We start from the raw sequence: 17063 nt of genomic DNA, 5'->3' as shown, positions 1-17063 counted from the left end.
ATTCTATAAGAAAGTTAAAATTCAATCAACTGAAAAAAGTCAAATAATGAGTGCATGACCCTCTTCACTGGTGGATGCTTGACCATCTCAACATTGGAAAGAGTTTCTACACCTTTCATCCTGGTCAAAAGTTCTGTACTAATGAAGACTCCAAGGTCCAAGCGAAGAATCTAGCCCCATTGATGATAGTTTGAATCTGATAAATTACTACTAGAAATATATATATTTTTCTCTTTGCACCTAAGCTTAATAAATAGCATTTATGCTTATGTACGATACTGCATTTAAATCCAATAAGTATCGGGCGTAACACGCCACTAATATTTCAAACTCTTACCATCAGACTTGTCTTCAACTTAAGCAAAATATATCAACCTATATACATATCAGGATTTTCATATTAAAATATATTTTATATTTCAACCATTCAAATATTTTCAAAACTACTACGATGATTCCTTCTTCTAGATCAGGAATCTTTGCTTATCCGAGTCAGACCCGTGAGATGGCTACTATTGTACATTCAAGAAAAAAACCCCACTCTACTATTGTACAATTGACTTATTTTATTTGCAGATTTTTTTTTTTTTTTGCTCGAATGCCCTTTTTTTTTAATACTAATGCTTAGGTATATATACTTAAAAAAATAATTTTTATAAATTTTGTTGATTATGAGAAAGTAATAAATTTCATAATAGCATATTTTTAGTCGAGCAACTACTTTTTTAGAATAATTATATAAAATAAATGTTATATGTTTAATAAAAAAAATTTACTCCATTCTATCTAAAAAATTAAAGGTATTTTTGAAAAAAAAATAGTCCAATATCTAGCTGATGAAAACTAATTTTTTTCATATTCTATATATTTTTTTATACTATATATATTATTTTATAAAAAACTGCATTTTTATTTTTTTTAAAAAATAAGTTTTTTTAATACAACAGTAACTCAAACAATTCTAGTGCGAGTACAACCAATAGAATCAAGAAAGAGAAAAAAGTGTAAACATAGAGGGGTAGTTATCTCAGTAGTCCTTATGACTGCATTAAAATACCGAGCAACAAAAAAAGCAATACAGAAGGCCACCCTATTGGCCTCCTTGAAGACATGGACTGCCTGAAACCAGTCGACGGATATAATATAACAACAGGTGCCCACACCCATACCGGTCCTCTTTCTGAATCCAATCAATCATAGAAAAGTCCCCTCAAGATACATCCTATCCATACTAAGCACCTATGTCGCGAAGGTGATATCCTCTTAAGCTGCCTATAACTCAATTAAGGGCTCGTTTGGTTCGCGGGAAGTATTTTCCCTCCTAGGAATATGAATCCTGGGAATCAGATTCCTAGGAAGAGGATACCTAGGAAAGTACTTTTGACATGTTTGGTTAACCATGGGAAAGTGACTAATTTCCAAAGTGCTTATGTTTGGTTGACCATCCACTTTCCTAGGAAAGTTATGTATAATTCCTATTATGCCCTTAATAAAAATTAGGTCTTTAATGCCTCTTTAATGCTTCTTTAATACTGAAGGGTCTTTTTGGGAAAAAATAAAAAAGAAGTGATTCCCACCTCATGGGAAAGTAACTTTCCCATGTTTCTCACGGAAAAGACTTTCCCATGAAATGTGGGAATCATATTCCCATGGGAATACAACTTTCCCATCTCTCTCCTTTGAAAACTCCAACCAAACAAGAGGCATTTCATTACTTTCCCATTGACCACACTTTCCCCCCTCCTTTTCCTGCGAACCAAACCAGCCCTAAATATGGGGTACTTCTTAATTTTTTCATTAACCTCTTTTTTTTTTAGCCCTTTCCTTGTCGTGGAATCAAGCGGGTCCGACGGGTAATCTCGGGTACACCGCCCCGCTCAGCCGTTACGTCGGCAAACAGAACGTTGAACCGTTCTCCTCCTTGGTACTATACTAAACTATAGAAAAAAAGAAATGGGGCCAGGCCGACTCCCTTCTTATATCTGGTGGCGCCGTCGGAGAGGAAAACCAGAGCCTGGAAAGCCAACGGCAGCACCCACAGACACTCCCTCCTCCGCCCTCCGAATCTCACCTCCTTTGCTTCTACTTTGACCCTTCCATGGCTCCCACTTTAAGGTAACCAAATTCCCCCACTTTCTCTCTTTTCCTCGTCCCTCTCCCTCTTCCTCTCCCTCTTATTATTTCCTTACCATCTCAAATCCAGTAGTTAAAAGAATACAAAATCATGGCGGCTTCTCTTTGGGTGATGAAATGGTTTTGGTTTTGTAATGTTATCTCCTTGTTTCTTCTTTTCCTGTGGCCGCCTTTTTCCAGTAGCTCGGAAGCAGTCGCGACCGTGGACGTCCACGCCGCGAAACGCCTCATGTGCTCCGGCCACCGCTACTTGGACGTCAGGTCCTTTAATCTCCTCTCCTGCTCCTCCATTTCCTTTCTATTTGCTCTTTCCCTTGTTCTTATCACTAAAAATTTATGTATTCATTACTGTATAGGACCGTGGAGGAATTCAACAAGGGTCATCTAGAGAACGCCATAAACGTCCCGTATCTGTTCTTCACCCCACAAGGTAAGCCTCTGCTTAGTTTTTACTTTTGGCATGGAAGTCGAGATGCATTTCTTTTCTTTTTTTTGGATCAGGGAGGGAGAAAAATTCGAAGTTTGTGGAGCAGGTGTCGTTGGTTTGCAACAAGGATGATCACATAGTTGTGGTATTTCCTCTTGGTTTTCACATGGAAATAAATTCCATGATTCGAATGGCCGAACGTTAATCATGTTCTTTTCTTTTCGTTTTTCTTTTTGTCGCCTGGGCAGGGATGTCAGAGTGGAATGCGATCCCTCCCAGCAACTGTGGATCTTGTCAACGCTGTGAGTGGTTTTCTTCTTTACAGGTTGAACGATAAATTTAGCGAGCAATCCGGTTTGACGGTCCGCCCGTGGATCGTGCATGCAGAGGGCGCGATTCAAGAGGCGGTTGAACCTCTCATTTTGGTGCCTCCACGGCGCACAGCCAATCAGTCACCTCGAGTCTTGATTCAAAGTAGACAGATTATGTCACACATGAAGCACACCTCAAATCTTATCGATTCTTTTAGTTCCATCTGAAAATAATATTTGGAATCTTGTCCAATATGATATCAAGCTAGGTCCTATCCATACGAGTAAGGATCAATATACCAGTATCGAAGCCTGTACCAATCAATTTGTACCAGCATGGAGAAAAAGAGGTAGAGAGGGAGGAAGGAAGAGGGAGAAAGACGATAAAATAGGAGGGCTAAGAGGGCTGAGCCCCTCCTCTAACTCTCTACAACCCTCCCTCCTCCTTCTCCTGTCTCTTTCTCTTGTTTTCTTTTTTTTCTTCTCCCTCTTTCTCTTCTTCACCGGTTTCTTTGTTTTGAATGTTGAAACCATCCGGATTTATTGCAGGCACGACTCGGTATGCTCTGAACTGTACAATTTGAGATAATTTCGCATTCCTTGCATATAAAGAACTCACTTTGCAAGCTCCTAATAGGCTCCTCTAAGATACAATTATCTTTCCTCTATAGCAGCTTAAGCCCAAGGAATAAATTAGATATTCCTTGTGCTGAATCCATCTCAGGACTCTATTATACTATTAAATGGAAAGGCGGTATATTATAAAGTGATTATTACAAAGCTATTATTGAGATGACCTAAGAAAACTCTGTCTGCACATTTTAGGTTATTTCTCCTTTTCATTTGTTATGTGTGAACGTGTGTAAAGATTCCTCTTGATATTATCTCACAAGCTAGAACTTTTACTCTCATGACAAGTTACGAGAATAGCTCTCGCGTGCAAGTTTCAAGTAAATCAATGCAATTTGATTTACATACTTGGTTCTGTGAATCAAGAACTATTAATTTGATTCCCTTTTAGCTGATTGATGCTAAAAGGAAAAGGACTTTGCTTTCAACCTTCAAATTAGCTGGTACCAAAGAAAAAGGTTGCTCTTTTGTTGTTTAGGTACATAAGCTTTGTTTCTGTAGATGAAATTGAGCTGGCGTTTTTAATTAAATTGCAGGGTTTCAAGCACGCAAAGAACATGGGAGGTGGTTATGCCGCATGGGTGGAGAACGGGTTTGTCGTGAAGAAGCCCAAGGGAGAGCTGCAGTGATCGCGTTACGTTTAAGTTGGCCGTCCATTGCGTATGCGTACGTCTAATTATGAAATAAAATAACTATTAAACTAATATTAGCTAATAAACCTCAGGTTGACTCTCCGTGAGCTCACTTGCTGTTGCAACCTTTCATGATTTTTGTATAATTATTTTGTTTTCGAGATGCAGTGCCTGTATTTTAGTTGGATTGTTTTCTAGTTTTGTTGGTCGTTGAATATGAGCTCCGTTGTACCAACAAAAAAAAATTAGTTGGATTGATGGGTTGGCCTTCGTAATAATAATATAGCCACTTTTGCTTTGCTCCCTTGGTGGTAGTCACCATACTAAGTTGTATTTATTAGTAACTGATGTGAGTATTTGATGGTTATGTTGAATTTTAGAATTAAATGCTTCTAAAATTTTGCCAACTTTCTCTGGTTGCTCCAAGTAATAACTTCAAAGAGGAGCAAACCTTTTGCCCTAAAAGGTTCGCACTTGATGCTAAGCCTTTGGTGAAGGTGCATGCACATTAGCAATCGTGTTTCATACACGATTATAAGAAACCCACCTTCGATATGCTCGAAAGCTACTCTAATTGTGATCAAGGCTGGATTTGATACAAGGTGTGTCCTTCATCACTAGGTTACATAGATAAGTAAGTCCATGAATACTGGATTCAAGAGCATATCGGCAACCCACGATCTCTTTAGTTTCTCTCTTGTACTACTATTAGGGTTCGTTTGGTTCACCGTAAGCATTTTTCCTCCTAAGAATATGATTCCTGAGAAACAAATTTCTAGGAAGAGGATGCCTAGAAAAGTACTTTTGGCATGTTTGGTTGATCATGAAAAAGTGACAAATTTTCAAAGTGCTTATGTTTGGTTGGCCATCCACTTTCTTGGGAAAGTTATATATAATTTCTATTATGCTCTTAATAAAAATTAAGTCTTTAATGCCTCTTTAATGCTTCTTTAATGCTGAAGGGCCTTTTTGGAAAAAAATAAAAATGGAGTGATTCCTGCCTCATGGAAAAGTAACTTTTCCATGTTTCTCATGGGAAAGACTTTCCCAAAATGTGGGAATCATATTTCCATGGGAATACAACTTTTCCATCTCTCTTCTTTAAAAACTTCAATCAAACAAGAGGCATCTCATTACTTTTCCATTGACCACACTTTTCCCCTTCTTTTCTCGTGAACCAAACGAGCCCTTATTGATTCAAATGCCCAACCCATTGGAGATGTTATCACTAGATAACCCCAAAGTGTTTTGTTATTGGGGTCGACAACTTTCAGAAATAACTTCTTAGAACCATTTGCTATCGGCTCCCTTCCTCTTTATCTCACCTATACTATTTCAAACAAATAGTATTGGGGTTAACGATTTTAGAAATAACTTTAAAAGAACAAAGTCTACGAAGCTCTCAAATTGCCCATGATATTTAGTGTAGCCAATACATCGAGTTGCATTCCTTAACTACTAAAGTTTTTTCGTGCAAGATGCATAGGTGATCACCTTCCTTGTTATTTAATCATCATTTGTGAATAATGCATCTGCATTTTTTTCAAGCTTTCATGAGCTAATCATCCGTTGGATTAAAAGAACAAAGTCTACGAAGCTCTCAAATTGCCCATGATATTTAGTGTAGCCAATACATCGAGTTGCATTCCTTAACTACTAAAGTTTTTTCGTGCAAGATGCATAGGTGATCACCTTCCTTGTTATTTAATCATCATTTGTGAATAATGCATCTGCATTTTTTTCAAGCTTTCATGAGCTAATCATCCGTTGGATCACCTCATGAAGGTCTTTTTTTTATTGCATATTCCCCATGGCCTGCACCAGACAAAAACAGCCGGACATAATAGTTGTGATTATTGAAGAAAATCATTATCACTTGAAAAAAAGTACGATAAAGTCTGATTCCCTTAATAACCCATCCGACATGGCACCTCATGATTGGTCTAGCTTCATGCGGACCACTCCAACTTCTACGAACTACACTAATCTCGTCGTGCCACGTCGAATGGCTACGTAACTTTTCAAGTGGATCGAATTGGATTTAATTCTTAATCGCATGCGAACCGTACCTTCGGTCTTCGTTAGTTAACGAGAAGCCGCGGTCCTCCGTACACCTTACAGCAACAGTCCACGTGTCTCTCATACGCCCTCCACAGCATGCCCCATCGTCCCCATCCAAGAGCCAAGCTAATGTCGCACCCGTGGTCCCCACACGACATGTTCTCCAGCCACGTGGACCGAAACGGGTGGTGAATTCGGTAGAATTTGTTCCGGTTGGTGGGTGGCAAGGGAACTTCTCACGTGCGTGAGCGGGCGCCCCCAGAGAATTTTCCTTATAAAAAACGGCTCTGCAAACAAACAAACCTCGACACTTACTTCAGCAAAAAAAAAAAAAAAACAAAACAAACAAACCTCGCGCTGCTTCCAAAAGACTAAAACACCCTTTCCCTTTCCGGATCTTATTTGATTTCATCAGGCCTTGGACGCTGGCATTTCCTACCTTCATCGTCCAACTCCGGACCCGGAGATCTCCAACCCGTCCATCCCACACGAGCCGTCTGATGGGAGGCGGCGAAGAGACCAAGCCGTCCATCCTGTACGACCCCTCCGCCTCCACCCAGCCCCTCCTCTCCGCCGCCGACCCCGCCGCCCCCCCGCAGGACGCCGACGACGACGACCAGTACCCCCCGATCTCCTACCAGCACGGCCCTCGCCCCCTTCGCGACCTTCCCGCTCTCATACTCTTCCTCCTCCTCTCTCTTTCCACCATCGCCCTCGGCCTCGTCGCTGTCGCCCGCCGCAACCCCGCCGCCTCCCGTGTCTCCTCCTTCGTCTTCGACCCCGCCTCCTCCTCCTGCGTCCTCCCCTCCTCCAATACTCTCTCGCTCTCCCTCTCCCTCTACTCCTCCTCTTCTTCCCCTTTCTTGAAGGATCTCATCTGGACTCTCGTCGTCACCCTCCTCCTCTCCGGCCCCATCGCCCTCGCTGTCCTCTGGATCCTTCGCCATTACCCCAAACAAGTGGTGTACACTGCCCTTCCCTTCTTCATCCTCATCCCGGCCTTCGTCAATGTCTACTGGTTCGCCGCCTGCGCCCTCAGCCACGGGTGCCGCCACTCCTTCCCTCTCGCCTACCGAATCCTCACCCTCATCTTTATCTTCCTCCTCATCGCTATCATCCTTTGGATCATCGTCGCCAACTGGCACCGCGTCGAGCTGACCGTGCGGATCGTCCGGATATCCGCCGCCGCCCTCGCCAGCAACATCAGCCTGCTCGCCATTCTTCCTGCGTTGGGACTCGGGCTCCTGGTGTACTTCACCCCAATTGTGGTGTTCTTGGTGTATTCGACCTGGAACGGGAAGGTGGTGCCGAAGGAGAAGGAGGGCGCCGGTGGGGAGTATTATTTGTGTGTGTGGAGGCAGGATGGGTGGGTGCCGGCATACTTTGCGCTGGCGATCATCACGATGGTTTGGTCAGTGGCGACAATGGTGGAAGCACAGGTGTATGTCATTAGTGGGACGATCGCTCAGTGGTACTTCTCCAAGGAGCGGTCCAAGCATATCCGAAACATAAGGAACTCTTTGAGGTATGATTGATGTTCTTATCCCCTTCCAATCTTTCTTTCTGCTAGCTGGAAAGAGAACTAATGGTGGCTGGCTGGTTATACTGGCCGGTTTATACAGTAATTTCCCTTGTTCAAGATGCATCTCTTTTTCAGTAGATTGGTATGTAGTTTAGATTATGTGGTCACGATGCTGCATTCGTGAACTCATGAGGTCGACTTACAATTTAATTGTCCATGTAGAAATGAGATGTAATCCATGCTCTGGTTTTCATTTGCTTGCTTGCTTTTGATCTTTAGGACAAAAATTGAACTTTCCTTGTTCCAGCAAAGAAAATATATAGGATGCTAGATGAGAAAAGAAAACTAGATTTTGACTTGCTTAGATTTCTTTAGTTGTAGGCTGAAATTTTTATTGAGGTGAACATAGGTGTGCGTTTCCTTAACGTAGCACATCTAGTAATTTTCCTTTCCAAAATATTGTGGTCGTAGAGAAAGTTGGCTGGGCATTTCTGACCTGGCAGCGCATCCTGATCACTCTTGCCCAGAAGTTATCCTATTTGATGAGGTTGACTTGTTAAACTTTGCAAAGCATACAAACTGCAAGAGCTTCTTTTAAACTTAGAGAGCCTGACAATATGGTTAACTGCTACCAGATTCTTTGTGTAAACTTTAGAAGCCTTATTGCTAGATTAAACCATAGTTACTTAACTATGATCATATTTAAAAAAAAAACTTATACTATTTACTTGAGGATCTCAAAAGTATTCTCAGAATGGCACTTTTTCTGACAATGGTGCTTCATTTCCCAAGAATTCAAAGGCTGCCAAGATTAAGGATTTGATTTTTGTCCTGAATAAAAGGACTATGACAACCTTTGGAAATTGATGAACTTTTAATATTCTTTTGATTTAGTTGATAGTTACACTAAGAGTAAAATATAAAGGAATCCCTCAATTGCAATTTAAAAGGACAACAAAATGGCTTTTTAGTTGGGCACTGTTGGTATGGCTGTGAGGTTGGTGAACTATTAGTTACATACTTGAGTTTGGACTTAATGTTGGGAAATTGTATGCATATGATGAGATTAGTTGGATAAGATCTTTTGAGGTTACAGTAAAGTGATAAACTAGCAAAATTTAATCTATTTGTGCTCCTCATCTACTAGTAAGCCTTCTTGCGACAATGCAGCTAAGGATTTTCCCTAGCGACTTTCCTTGTAAAGATTAAATGGTGGTTGACCAAAATGGGAATTTAGTGTTGGCTATTGGGATAACGTCGCAAGGCCAAGACCAAGAGCTAAGGCGGTCAGGTTGAGAAAGCTGGACCAAATGAAAGCACTTACTTGTGAGTAGTTCTGAAGGTTTAGGATTGGAGAAGAGGTGGTTTGGGCTTTGGAGAAATATGATTGATTACAAAACTGCACAGGAAGAGTTTATTTGGCTAAGATAGCTATATTAGCTTGATTCATGGATTGCACAAAATATCATTAGCGGAAAAGGTTGCTATGATGGTTAGTTTGGAAGAGGTAAAAAAAAAAATGAAACTGCAGCTATTTATACTGTCCCATAGAGTTCCTTAACATTTTCTTTGACTATTGGTAAGGATGTGGGCCTTTTGGTTATGTTTGTTATGCTACCAAAACTATTTTTAAATTTTTGTCATCTAGTGATGACCCTCACGGCCTCACGGTTATCCTAATTATGATCCTTAAATTATGAGCACTTTGTTTCCATATTCATTTCCATACCTAAGGTGGAAGGCTTCTAAGTTGAAGGTTTTAAAAGGAGGAAGGGAAAACCTAAACTGAGAAAGCCAGAAGTTGTGTTAAAAAAAGGATATTGAAAATCTTAATATAATGTTAGAGGACTCCTAGATGGGAATGCTTGGTGATGGATGATTTATATAGCTGAACCCAATTTGTTGGGACATGGCTTCTGATGGTATGATTATGATCGTTTCCTTAGCTGGCATTATGCTCTCAAAATAAGCCAGTTTTTCATTTTTTTTTCTTTAAAGACCTTTTTTCATTAAACACTATTCACTACATTGCAACTTATGCATTGAACCAAATAGGATATGGAATTAAATGATGGGTTGCAAGGATTTAGGTGTCAATACCTATTGCTCTGCACCATATAGTAAATACCATGCTGGCTAGGTGTGGGCATGATGTGCCTTTGAAGGGGGGATGGGGAGGCTTACTGCTGTATTATGCATTTTAATTAGTGTTAATTTGTGCTGGCTGGTGTTAAGCGGTACAGACTTCATAGGAACCCCTTTTTCGTTCTCGGCATGAGCCATTGCATAAAGTTGATTCATAAATTTGCACCAACTGTTAATAAAATCAAACTTATGTTCCATGCTTGGAAATTATGGGGAAGAGTGATAGAACAAAGAATTAAGGCAAAGAAAAACCTCTAAATTATAGCCATATGTTCGGTAGGTAAATAATGGAGGCTATCTTTTTGCTTAGGCAATAGATGGGAAGGTTTTGAGAGAAGCAGAAAATCTAGACATGGTTTTATCAACTTGGAGAAAGCATATGAAGAGTATTATGAGGTGCAATTTCCTGGTCATTAGGGAAGTAAGTTTTGAATAAGTTATACCTTGAATTGTTGATGGCATGTATCTTAAGGCAGTGACAGTTGCCAGTGGTTATGGCGAGGCAAGTAAATTTGCAGCTGCAGTGAGTTCACATTGAGGATTAACTATAAGTTCTGCATCCCAAGAATAGTCTTAGTTGAACTTATTGCTAATATTTAAGAAAATGTTTAGTGTTTGTTATTTTTATAAGATATGGTGAGAAGTGGATGAGATCTGACTGTTCCGTTGGAATATGATTTCAACTGGCATACATAGATACATAAATACATGCAATGTGAGGCCTTCATTAAAATTAATGGCAAAGATATACCACATTGTTATCAGCTTCACTGTAGATGAACTTGCTGCCAATATTCAGCAAAATATATTATAGTTAGTATGTTATGTTCAAATGATATGATGCTGATGTATGAGAAAAGGATGAGGTTAAATTTTCATGTGGAATTATGGTGGAAAATCTTAAAAGAAGGGCCTTAAAGTCAGTAAAGATAAATGGAATTCCAGTGGACTACAAATGAAAGGGAGGTCTCATTTGACGGCCAAGACATACTACATAGCAATAAGTTTTGCTTTCTTGGATCCAATTGTAAAATAAACAATGACACAATAGACTAATGCATTCAAAAGGATTAGCACTAAGTGGGTAAAGTGGAGAGATGCTTATCGTGTTATGCATCTCATGTGTTCCTCAGCAGAGGGGATTTTTCCTTTTCTTAAATGGCAGAAAAGACCATACTGTTGTATGCTTTCTAATACTGGGCAACAAGAGGTGTAAGAGAACATGATGAACATGGCATATATGAGAATATTGATGTGGATGTATGGTAAAGCTAAGAAGGTTAGAATTAAGAATGGCTGCATTAGGGGCATTGGAGCTGCCAGTGATCAGTCCCTGATAAGGAGAGGTGTTTGAATCTATGCTAAAGAGTCTAAAAAAGAAGGGAGAGGAGGGCCTACACTAGCATTGATGGAGCAGTAACAGTGGATGCAAAAAGCTCATGGGAAAGATTGTTAAATGAAGATTCATACAGATGATTCAAAATAATTTGGTAAGGCAGTGAGGCTTGATGGTGATGATTAGGGATGGCAGTGTGTTTGCTTTTGCTTGATGATATTGAATATTGTAGATTTTTCAAATTTAGATATGGAATATAATATAGCAGTAACAGTGGACGTAAAAAGCTCATTGGAAAAGATTGTTAAATGAGGATTCATATAGATAATTCCAAAATAATTTGGTAAGGCAGTGAGGCTTGATAGTGATGATTATGGATGACAGCATAGTATGTTGAACCGGCCTGTACCAGCCGGTTCAGCACGTACCGTACCGGTCCGGACCCTGACCGGTACAGTTCAGCCGTAGAAATTGGTACAGGGCCCGTATTGGCTGAACCCAGCCAGAGTCGGAAGATAAGAAGAGGAGAGAGAAAGCGGGGGAGGGAGGGCCACGCCGGGGGAGGTCGCGGCGGCGGCCTTGGCCTCCGCCCCCCACTCCCCCCTTACGGCCCTTCACGGGCGGCGGAGGCCTCTCCTTCCTCCCTCCCTCCCTCCCCCACTCGCTCTCTCTAGGCCTTCGTCTTCTCCGGCTCCGGCTGGGTCTAGTTCGGCAAACAAGCCGAACTGATCTGGTAGGCCACCGGTACGCCTACTGGTACAGGTTCGGCATCTCTTTGATGACAGGGTGTTTGCTTTTGCTCGATGACATTGAATATTGTAGATTTTTCAAATTTAGATATGGACTATAACATAGACTCATGATTCTCTTTGCTTGGCTGTTTGCTCTGTTTTATTCTAATTATATTTGCGGTGGCTATTTTGTTCTATTTTCAAACTTAGATATGGAATTTAACATAGACTCATGATTCTATATGCTGTGGCTATTTTATTCTGTTTTCTGCTTTGTTTTAACATTCTTCTAGAAGAGTGGTTAGAGGCTAGGAAATACTTGAAAATGTAAAATAGTTGGTCACCTATCCAAGTCATTGAACAAATGTAGCTTCTTTTCTCCATTATGTATCTTTTGTACAAGCAAGGTTTGGAAGTTGGGAAGCAATACTTATATGCTTTTATTATTAGCTGTTGAAAGAGAAATTTCCAAAACCAGAAGTGTTATTATTTATGAGGCAAACTAACTGCTTTTTTTCAACAAATCCACAATGTGAAACCAACACTCTTCATACAATAGCCTATTACATCTTCATATGACACCATAAACCTAATACCAAATAGGTGCTGGTACCAACACTATAAATCCAGTCATCAGCGCCAAAAAGACAAAACCTGCCCTAATCCTAAATTATGACGGAGAAACCCTAAACTCCCTCAAAACAGTCATTAAAATAATAAACAACAGCAAAAAAGGGTGTCCCGATGAATTACTAGGATGCCAACCCAGCTCGAGCATCCAGATAATACTGTCCCAACCCAGTCCTTGACCAATACCATGTTTAGGATTGGGATTTAAAACCTGAGTCACAGATGTTGTTAAACAGAAAGCTCAGCATTGTTTATTGCTTGTCCAATGAATGCTATGATACATTTGTATATAGATACTTTCATATAAACATTTCGTTCGTGTTCATGATTAATTTCCTAATATATGCAGGAATGCTTTTGGTCCCTCCTTTGGTACGGTATGTTTTTCAGGAATGGTAATGGGTGCTATCCGTGTCATCCGTGCTGTTGTAGATAGTGCAAAGCAAGAAGATGTGGCTCAAGGATGTGTGAATCTAATGCTCAAGTGCTGTGCTAATTTCTTGCTGTCAGCATGCGACTTTGTCAACAAGTTTACTGTAAACTTTGCTGCGATAACGGGTGAAGGATACTGTTCTGCTGCTAAGATGACATATGAGCTTCTAAAACGGAATCTTCTTTCTGCTGTTTTTGTTGAGACAGTCTCCACACGCATACTGGCTGGAATAATTTTTGTTCTCTCGGCGTTGTACGCTATAGTGGTATGTTGAGCCTATTAATTTCTCATTGTTATATCTAAGATACGCCATTTCGGTACCAGGCTCTGTATCGGTGCCATCTTATTATTATGTCACTACGTCCGGTACGGAAACCGGTTCGACATACTGAGTGGCGATATGCCCCTTCTTAGCGCATACCAGTATTGAACTAGTACAGTTCGGTATGGTACACCCCGTACCGTCCAGTTCAGTATGGTGTACCTTAGTTATATCTAGTAACTTCAATGTCCTTTTGTAGAGAGCAATGAATAATGCCTGTACCTGTGATAGATGAAGTGTTTCAGTTTATGCCATAGTATTTTTCATCTAATCAGACAATTATCGTGACTGTAAACAGGGTCATCACCCAGCTATCTGTTTTTAGGTTGATTAGTTGTCTTTCGTGGTATTTTTGGGCGAACATGTATAGTCTATTTTTATATGGAGATGCTTTGGATAAATTACAGTTTTGTTTGAAATCTCATCGAAATTAGATTCTGCATACTCTTTTCATCTGATTCTTAGGCTTGCATTTTTAAAAATCTCCTTAGTTTTTTTAAATTTAGCATCTATTCAAATCCTGCTTGAAATGATGAACTGATGTCACAAACAAAGCTGGGCTTAAATGAGTTGATAGTGGGCCTTGGATCAGGCCTTTTTGTCCTCCAGAGATGGTTTAATGTTTGTTGTTGACAACATGACATCCTTTTAATGGTATACTGGAGACTTTTGGGATCTTCAATGAGAAAATAAAGGGGCTTGTATAGCTTTCAGATTTTAGATTTCTTTCTTCCTTTGCAAGGATTTGGAAGAAAATTAGTGGCATTTGTTGTGGTCTTTTGTACTTATTCTCCGATATTTTATAGCTAGCAATTTTATAGAAGTGGAGAGGTTTGCAGGAAAGGGACTGGTTTGCTGTTGTCTGGACACAGAAGTAGTGAAAGGGCCATCTTCAGCCTGCTTTTCTCCTTGTAACCTCTCCTTTTGTTTGCAAAATCTCCTTGTAGTCTTCAGCCACCTTTTCCTTTACCCTGTCCCTTTTCCCCTCTTTTTCTCTTCTTTCTTTCTACTTTTTTCTTACTGCCGTTTCTTGGCTAACATTTACCTCCCCCCCCCCCCCCCCCCCATACCGGGCGTACCGACACTGAGTAAGGAGGGTGTACATTAGCTTTTTCTTAAGAAATCCTCAATTCACCCTTCTTTGCCCAAACACTATAGATATGTCCAGATCCATCAGCAGAAAAATTTCTTGGCTAACATTCCTATAGAATCCCTTAAAAACCTAATATTCATATCTATTAGTCTCCCTGTAGATTGTACATGATCCCAACTTTAGGAAGATGAATCAAAGTGGTATCATGAAACTTCTATACTAAGTCGAGAGTTCTTACTAAGAGGATGAGCCCAAATATAGAGGCTGTAATGTTGGATATCAAGAGGATGCTCATGCTGTTAGCGAGCTGTGTACACCTAAAGGTTCCACCCTTCCAGCACAAGATCTCTTGGTCACTTACTACACAGCAATTAGACTTGGAGGATAAGAGAGACACTGAGAGATTACAACTTGGATGGAGGCAAGCCTTCTGTCTTCTAATATTATGTTTAAAATTATGAAGGAAGCTGACTGTTTGTCATTCCATAAAATCAAGACTGGTCAACCTTCATATTCACTAGATATTTCACAAGAGACTCGAAAGGTTGAAAGAAACTCTTCCTGCAAAAAGGTCTGTAATGATTTGGAAATCTATTGGATCATGAGGGTTGGAATAACACCAATAATTTAAAACTCTATCATAAACATGCTGGAAAAGTGTGTAAAATGACTTTAGTATGGGAAGCACCGGAACTTTCTTTCCAAGGAAATAGTTAAGAGGTTTTAGTTATAGTTAGAATATACTTTTTCTAGTTATGGACATGTTGGGAAAAGGCTTAATAGTGGGATTTATGTTGAGATTATGGGCAATCCAATGTTCTAATCATGCATAATGTTATCCTGTGATTGTTTAGACTTTAGACCAAGGATGGAGGAGGTTAAAATAAAAAACTTGTTCTATAAATAAATCTTTCTGAGTCTCAGTCTAGAAATCTGTTGCAGCGAGCTGAAAAGAAAGATGTTATTAGCTTGGACCAAGGGATAAGTAAACCTCTCTTTATTTGAATGCTTCATGCAATTGCATTTTGGTTTTTAAAGTTTTGCAAGAGAAACTATGTTTTGATGGATTCTGTGAAGACCAGAGCTCATTCAATTTTAGTCTGAAATCATGCAGCACGTATCTGGTCTATGTAAATATTGGTTTGTCTTAGTTTTTGAGTCATGTTCATTTTGCATTCTCATTCTTGTTATGCTTATCTTATCATGGCACATTATCTTAGCAGATGTCTTCCCAAACCATTTGGTTAAGTAAATTAAAAAAATGCATAGGCTGTGATCCATTGTACATTAGCTTTTATCATCCCTTATGATTCTGGAGCTCCGAAGAACTCCACCAATACAAATGAGTTCTGAAAATTTATCAGTATTGCTCATTGCTTTGTTAATAATCTCTGTAATGGCAGAACTAACTTAACAATGTTACATTTCTGAGTGGTTCATGGACTTCTAGAGAATTTGAAGCTAGGAATTTCTGGGTATGCATTGTTATAAAAGAAAACTAACATGTATATACACATAACTAGATGGACACTTCCCTTCTACTGTTTGCAGTGGTCAGAGAGAGAGAGAGAGAGAGGTCCTCTCTATGATGCTTCTTCACTTTTTCATGACACTTGCCATAATGAGATCTCTTGTTTATATAAGAAATTTAAGCGTGCGAATTCTAGTTTTCATTTCTGGAGTGCACGACACCAGAGTTGTACAGTAGCAAGATTCATCTGAGAGCAAACGCACTAAAATTGGAACATTAATAAACTACAATAAAAAAACATATCTACTTTGAGAAGATTCTTGTTTCTCTTGCTCTTATGAATAACATGTGCTAAATGCTGTTACATACCTAAGTTTGATGAGATTTTCTGAATACGAAATTCATGCATTTCTGTTTTATCTTCTGATGAATATCACTACATCTGTGCCTTGAAGCAGGTTTGTGCAATTTTAAAAGCTGCGAGTGCTCTGGGTGCAGAAATGTATCTTGTTGCAGCCCTCGCATGGTTGCTGCTCATGGTGGTATTGGGTTACTTTGTTCACGTATTGGATAATGTTATCGACACCATTTACGTGTGCTATGCCATAGACAGGGATAAAGGGGAAGTGTGTAAGCAGGAGGTCCACGAGGTCTATGAACTTCTCCCTCTCAGTAGAAATCATAGACCCTCCCTTAACAACAGAACTCCATTGGTTGTATAATGATCTGCTTCTTACTCTTCTGTATAATTCTGAGAATGTCATTTCATGGAGATTTCACGAGTAATAAGCGCTCTGCTGCCACTAGAGAAGTCAACAAATTGTGTGTACATTTGCCCCCAAATCATCATCGCTTGTATGATATCTGAACTTATTGTTCCTCAGCTGTAGAAAATATGTAATCATAATTGTTGTCATGGTATGACATTTTTTTGATGGTGAGTTGCTTCTTATATGCTTTATCTGCTCCAGTTCTGTTTGCATACGGATTGTTATTGAATCCATGGGCGATTCAGAATACAATCTAGTGTTTCTGATGCTAAATATATGTTTGCTCGCTTGCACTGTGTTATACTTTTTCAAGGTTTCTGCTTTCATTTCCAGTTCAAGCATCCCCATATACATTTCTTCTCTCTCTCTCTCTCTCTCTCTCTCTCTCTCTCTCTCTCTCTCTCTCTCTCTCTCTC

At 39.7% G+C, this 17063-nt stretch overlaps 2 protein-coding genes across 3 annotated transcripts; both read left to right on the top strand.

The window, feature by feature from the left end:
• Window positions 1-1967: 1967 nt before the first annotated feature.
• Window positions 1968-4520, top strand: LOC103706163 (protein HIGH ARSENIC CONTENT 1, mitochondrial-like). 2 transcript variants are annotated; one of them, XM_008790193.4, is made up of 6 exons: window positions 1968-2115; window positions 2317-2394; window positions 2490-2563; window positions 2635-2705; window positions 2809-2862; window positions 4038-4520. In XM_008790193.4, exons 1-6 carry the CDS (start codon window positions 2099-2101, stop codon window positions 4128-4130), a joined length of 387 nt encoding a protein of 128 aa, XP_008788415.1. In that variant the 5' UTR covers window positions 1968-2098; the 3' UTR covers window positions 4131-4520. The 2 variants fall into 2 exon arrangements, with proteins under 2 accessions (XP_008788415.1, XP_008788413.1); XM_008790191.5 differs by having other exon boundaries at window positions 2314-2394.
• A 1986-nt stretch (window positions 4521-6506) lies between these two features.
• On the top strand, window positions 6507-16829 carry LOC103706164 (uncharacterized). The gene is made up of 3 exons (XM_008790194.5): window positions 6507-7719; window positions 12908-13256; window positions 16336-16829. Exons 1-3 carry the CDS (start codon window positions 6695-6697, stop codon window positions 16597-16599), a joined length of 1638 nt encoding a protein of 545 aa, XP_008788416.4. The 5' UTR covers window positions 6507-6694; the 3' UTR covers window positions 16600-16829.
• Window positions 16830-17063: the final 234 nt, after the last annotated feature.

Source organism: Phoenix dactylifera, chromosome 3 (assembly GCF_051530095.1).
Source record: "Phoenix dactylifera cultivar Ajwa chromosome 3, Ajwa_hap1_PhDact_Kaust_v1.1, whole genome shotgun sequence".
Classification (NCBI taxonomy): domain Eukaryota; kingdom Viridiplantae; phylum Streptophyta; class Magnoliopsida; order Arecales; family Arecaceae; genus Phoenix; species Phoenix dactylifera.
Note: the sequence above shows the minus strand (reverse complement) of the source record. Positions and strands in the feature narration are given on the sequence as shown.

Bases quoted from the DNA above. Each gene is read 5' to 3' on its own strand.
- LOC103706164 (XM_008790194.5), top strand. From the start codon at position 6,695: ATGGGAGGCGGCGAAGAGACCAAGCCGTCCATCCTGTACGACCCCTCC. The intron at 7,720-12,907 runs GTATGATTGATG...TAATATATGCAG, and splicing joins AACATAAGGAACTCTTTGAG to GAATGCTTTTGGTCCCTCCT. The intron at 13,257-16,335 runs GTATGTTGAGCC...GCCTTGAAGCAG, and splicing joins CGGCGTTGTACGCTATAGTG to GTTTGTGCAATTTTAAAAGC.
- LOC103706163 (XM_008790191.5), top strand. The intron at 2,395-2,489 runs GTCCTTTAATCT...ATTACTGTATAG, and splicing joins CACCGCTACTTGGACGTCAG to GACCGTGGAGGAATTCAACA. The intron at 2,706-2,808 runs GTATTTCCTCTT...TCGCCTGGGCAG, and splicing joins AGGATGATCACATAGTTGTG to GGATGTCAGAGTGGAATGCG.